Source organism: Neolamprologus multifasciatus, chromosome 16 (assembly GCF_963576455.1).
Source record: "Neolamprologus multifasciatus chromosome 16, fNeoMul1.2, whole genome shotgun sequence".
NCBI lineage: Eukaryota > Metazoa > Chordata > Actinopteri > Cichliformes > Cichlidae > Neolamprologus > Neolamprologus multifasciatus.
Window position 1 is genome coordinate 23,903,520 of NC_140454.1, and position 6,023 is coordinate 23,909,542.

At 39.3% G+C, this 6,023-nt stretch overlaps 1 protein-coding gene across 1 annotated transcript; it reads left to right on the forward strand.

The window, feature by feature from the left end:
- The first annotated feature begins 441 nt into the window (after positions 1 to 441).
- c16h3orf38 (chromosome 16 C3orf38 homolog) lies at positions 442 to 4,075 on the forward strand. The gene is made up of 4 exons (XM_085135566.1): positions 442 to 676; positions 900 to 1,075; positions 2,187 to 2,389; positions 2,577 to 4,075. The coding sequence occupies exons 1-4, from the start codon at positions 550 to 552 to the stop codon at positions 2,938 to 2,940; spliced, it is 870 nt and encodes a 289-aa protein (XP_084991692.1). The 5' UTR covers positions 442 to 549; the 3' UTR covers positions 2,941 to 4,075.
- Positions 4,076 to 6,023: the final 1,948 nt, after the last annotated feature.

The following is a 6,023-nucleotide window of genomic DNA, read 5'->3' on the forward strand; positions in this document are numbered from 1 at the left end:
CCTTCAGGAGCTCACCGTACACTTCAAATTTCAACGATTGATATTTTGGTATTTATTCTAATGAGCCTCTAATAACTCAAAGAAAAATGGAGAAAACTGCCATTTTTTTTACGTAATAATTACCATAAAATGTGTCAGTACACAGCACCAGTTTCCCCTGAATGATACAGCAGAAGACACGGCACTCTCTAGCTCCTACTTAGTAGTGAGAGCAAAAAGTAATGGAAACAAATGTCTTTTGTTTGTTTTGTTTTGTGTAAGTAAATATCAAGATTCCCATATTTTTTACACCCCTAAAGGCAGCGAAAGCCCTTCTGTACTACATTCGTGTTCACTCTGTTATCGTAATTTCTAGCTCTTACGGTGACAATTGCGGTGTTGACAATACCTTAAGTTTTCTGCCCTCCGAGATATAGCGAACGCATCAATGTAACATAGCAACCAGTGTTTTGAACGAATTCCGTTCCTATTATTGCTTGTTTCCGTACGGAGAGATTTCTTGCAGGACTCGCATGGACGAAACCGCCCCAGTGTTTTCGTTTTGCCAAAATGTCAGGACTATCAGAAACAGAGCGTGCTGGATTTACGAAGATACTGAGCCTAATGACAAAAAGCGACTTACTGTCACTCAGTGATACGGTCACGAATAAGATGATAGTCGTGGAAAACATTACGGGTAATACTTTTATTCAGTTTCACTTGGCAAAGAGGAAGTCAGTTTACCTTAAGTCTTTACTGGAGCCCAGTGAGTTACATAATGTCCTTAATCAAGAGATTTGTTGTATACCTACCAAGAAATAACAAATAAATTGCATGAAAAATTTCAGTGTTTTCTCACCTCTGCTGGGTAAATAAATGATGAGCTTATCTTACTCTTTCTGATCATTTTTCCACTGCAGAAGCTAAAGAAACCATTCTCGCCTTCACTAAAAATGCCGAAGAGCTCCTGAGAAGGAAAAAGGTTCAGCGTGACCTGATATTCAAGTACCTGGCTACAGAAGGTGTGGCGATGCCCCCAAACAGCGAGAAACACATGCTTATAAAGAGGACCCTGGAGCTGTGGTCTTCTGTAAAGGTAACTTGACACACGAGAGAAACAGAAGCCACTGCCAGTAAACGTTTTATTTGGGGATAAGCCAAAGGCGACCCATCTATTTTTTATAAAGGATGGAAAGTATTGTTTATTGAATAGTGAAGTCCAGTGAAGTGAAGACATGGCACTGATGTTGGTATGCCTGGAAAGAGAAGACATAATTAGGGTTATTCACACACAGTGTCCTCACACACCTTTATAACAGGTTTGAAAAAGTAATCACCGAACAACAGACTGTGCCACCCTTGGCAGCAAGAACTGCAATGAAGCAGTTTTGATATTGAATAGGCCATTCCAAAAACTTCATTTTATTTTTTTGAGCTATTTAGAGATGGATTTCCTGTTGTGTTTTGGATCCCTGCACGGGTGCGTAACCCTAGTGCTCTTGAGCTTCAGGGTGCAAATTGATAGCTGGACATTCTCTGGATTTTCTGGTAGAGAGCAGAATTCATGGTTCAATCAGTCAGGGCAAGGCATCCAGATCCCAAAGCAGTCCCAAACGGTCACACTACCACCACAGTGTTTGACTGCTGCAGTTTTTTTTTTTATGAAATGCTGTGTAGTAGTTCTACACCAGATGTAACAGGATGCAAACTTTCCAAAAAAGTTAATATTTTGTTTTGTCAGTCCACAGACTATTTTCCATTGTCTTGACAATTATAACGATGTTTTTGTTTTGTTTCTTTTACTTAGGGCCAGGTAGGGTTGGATAGCTTTTTACTCATAATAAATGCAAACATCATTTAAAGACAGCAGTTTTGTATTTACTCTGGCTATCTTTGACCAATACTAAAATGTGTTTGATGATTTGAAGCACGTAACTGTGACAAATATGCAAAAACATAAGAAATCAGGAAGAGAGCAAATTCTTTTTTTTTTTTTTTTACAGCACTGTATATTGATATTAGAATTTGTACTTCCCAAAATTCAGGGTCAACACCAGCTCTAAAATCAAGCCTTAGTCAGACTTTATATTTTAGAACCTGTTGCCATTCCATCGAAGAACTGACCTTCTAGCTAATATGGGTGTAGTGCTCTGACTTGTAGAGACTGAAGATCATCTGTAACAACAACCTCTCATTTCTTTATGGAGGTGGTGGATGAAAATGCTCAAGGAGAGGCGGCTTCCTCAGATGTGAACTGTGGGATGGGCTTTGATCCGCTGGTCCTCGGCCAGCAGTTCTGTCAGTGGTTCTTCCAGCTGTTGAACAGTCAAAACCTTTCACTTGGCCAACAGCCCCAAGACTGGGGACCACAACATTTCTGGCCTGATGTGAAGTTACGTCTCCTCTCCAAGTAAGAACCTTATTAGTAGTGAAAACAAATGAGAATTTAAATAATACTGATGTTGTTGGTTCATAATCTTATTCAGAGTAGTCCTCTGTTTCAGGTAGATTATTCCTTCTGATTTTTTTCTGACAAAGCATAGAGATGAAGGTAAAACAACCCCAAAACACTAATAACAGTGTTATGTCTTTCTCAGAGCTGGCAGTGAGCAGATGGAGGAGTTTCTGGGTGCTGATCTGGTTAGTCGTCGATTCTTGGCACTGACCAGGGATGAGCGTCTCCTCTTCAGTCCCAATTTGGATCCCCATGGCCTCAAAGCCTTGACCTCTCCTCATGGCTTGGTGTTGGTGGCTGTGGCTGGGACTATTCACAGAGATGCAGTCTGTCTGGGAATATTTGAACAAATATTTGGCCTTATCCGCTCTCCTCTGGACAACAACAGCTGGAAGATAAAGTTTGTCAACCTGAAAATCAGAGGGCAGGATGCTCTTAGTGGGACAGATGTGGCAGCACCTGCTTTGACCTACAATTCCAGTGAACTGCAGCTTCTCTGTAGCTGACAGTCAAGATATATTAGTTTTAGATTTATTAGTTTTATTTCCTTTCACATTATTTATCCAAAAGTGGTGGTTTGGTCTTTTGGTTCTACTCTACACTCATCTTATTTGCATGAACACTTATTTTCTGGGCATTTGGGACCTCATATTGCATCTAATAACTCATCTGACACAACCCTATCTTCTAACTTATAGGCCGTCATGCAATAATATAAAGGTAGGCTCAAACGGATGCATTTAAATTGAATATTTACATCATAACATGCAAAGCAGAATTCTCAAAGATTATCCTAGAAGGTAAATGGATGGGCTGCTTTAAATATACTGTACCTTTTTGCAAAGCATGTTGTGCTTTGGAAGCCTGTGCCTTGTGTAAAATATGTTTAATGTATACATTTGTGGTATAGTAACAGTTATACTGTCACTCAAAAGATCTCTTAGAAATGTCTTTTTTAGTAAAGAAAAGCACATTTAATTTTATTTCAGCTGTAAAAATGAAAAGAGTTGTAAGTGACTATGATTTTTAATTGACTATGTTCATACAGAGCAGCCAGCATTTCAGTGTCACAGCAGGACATTGAGATGCCTAATGCAGGTTTATAATGCCAATAGGCTTTTTTTTTCTGAGATGGCACAACTGAAAGCAGTTATACTTGTTCAAACAACAGTACGCAAGAATAGGTATCAGCTTTTGCATGTTTTATTGTCTGAACAAAAGCAACCAAATATCTTCTGAAACTCTTCAGGTTATTCTCGTTTAAACAAATTCATGCTTTTCTCATGCTGACAGTTGTTAAAATGCATCTTCCCTCACAGAACACAGCAAACTAACACAGCAGTTTTATCCGTGCCAACATAACTGCAAAGCATTTAACATAAACTTGCATTAGGCAGCACAATGTCCAAACAGATGGTTGTAGAACATGGGCACCTGTGTGATATATAGGCATTTTATTCAAGTTGTTCACAGTTCCTTTAATCGGTGCCATTCACAACATTTCTCAATAATTTACTGTTGGATTAAATTTAATTTTGAATGTATGTTTTTTTTAAAGGAGTTTTATGAGTAGCAAACTTTTGAGATGTATCGTAGCCCTTTATTAACAAATAAATATCTGTCTTTATGTGACACTACAAAGTCAAGCAGTGTGCTTTCATGGGATGAATTGAAGCTATCCCACAATGTTTACAGATAAACAGTCTGTTAGAAACACCAACAGAGTAACATAGTTCAGAAAAAGTCTAATATTTAGACAAATGTTCATATAAAAATATTATAATTTCAGCTAATTTGTTCCTGTTCAGTGCCAGGTGTTAAGTAGTTTAATTAAATGGCTGGAAGTTGGAGATTGGAAAACATTGCTGTGAAACTGACTCTCCTTAATGAACTGAATTACAAGTCTAAATGGTGCTTTTTAATCTCCCAGAACAGACAGTTATACTTTTTTTTCCTGCTGCTTCCTTTAGGGGCCATCAGAGTAGCTCATCTGCTTTTATCTCACTGTCCCCACCCTCCTCAGTGTCTGTCACATCAACCCTCTGCATGTCCTGCTTCCCTACATCCATTAATCTTCTTTGTGGTCATCTTCTTTAGCCCCATATTCAATGTCCTTTGTCCAGCTTATCCACTCTCTCTCCTCTGCACATGTCCAAACCCTCTCAATCTCGCTTCTCTAACTTTGTCTCCAATCCGCTTAACCTGAGCTCTCCCTCCTATGTACTCATTTCTAATCTTGCCCCAATGAAAATATTCAACTCTGCCACCTCTCAGTGTAATGCATATACCGCTGAATCACTTGCAGGTTGACTGGTTTTTTGGTACCAAACTCGTCATCCTACTATTCCCAGCACTTGTTTAGAAAAACTGGCTTTGTGGCATTTTTAAATTGTGACCAAACAGTGCAGCTGTGGGCAAAATAAAAACATACTCCCTTTTGTCTAAGAATTGTGTTTGTCAGCACAACGTTTGCCTGATGAATCTAAGACAAATTTAGCTCAGGTTAAACCACCGCAGTGACCGTCAAACAGATGATGTCCTTGAATATTAGAGAGATAACCTCAATGATTAGATGATCATCTATGAGCAAGCACTTGGCAGTGGCAGAAAGGAAGACCCTGTTAAAAGGAAGCGACCTCGGGCACAGGTCTTAGGGAGGGACAGTCATCTGTTTCGGAGCGAGTAGGAGAATGACCCCGACCAAAACATAAAGCATTTGAAAGAGTACACAAAAGTTGATGACATGCAGTAGTACTATATGAGTAAAAAGATGAGTTGAAAATTGATGCAATCATGTAGGCTTCCTCTGCCAGCTAGCCAGAGCCGGCTATCATAGAGTATATTATAGCCTGCCATTGCTGCTGTTCACTCTTAACTTTTAAAACTCAAATCTCCACAGGGTTAATGTCTGACATGTTGTGTCAGCGGTTAATGTCCATATATTTAGCCACTTTCATACTCTTTGAGTAGGTTTGATTGCACACAAGTTCCCACACCACCATGGAAGGGCTTTACTGGTTGGTCAGACGTTTCATATAAAAATATACATTTACTACCTGTGGTCAGGAAAAAAGAAAACTCAGTGCTATTGGTCTTGCCTTTTTTTATTGGACCAAATGGCACATGACATATGAATTCATCTAGACCCGCTTCAGACAGCTGAGGATTTGAAATTTTGCTGGATGGGATGAAGAAAGCAGGTTGCTTTTCCGCAGAACGTGCCTAAGATCATTTTACACGTTCAAACTCACCTGTGCTGATGTCATGTTATCAGGTATATGTGCTATATGCTAAACATGTGACCTGTATCGATGCTTCTTTGCATTTGTCTCTGAAGCTTGTTCTAGTGTGACTTTTGAAAATAGTTTGGCAAAGCTTGTTAATACTCATGGTACAAAAACTGGGTCACATTTGAGCAACACCTGAGCAGCATCCAGTTCTTGCTTTTTTCTCATAAATGTTTTTTTTTCAGCCATCTGTATATAAAAAATAAAGACAAACGTGACTCCTTATTAATGAAGTGGATCTGTTTTTCCATCGATTCTCCTGCGTCATTCTAGCGAGGGCATGCGGGGTCTAGTGGGGGCAC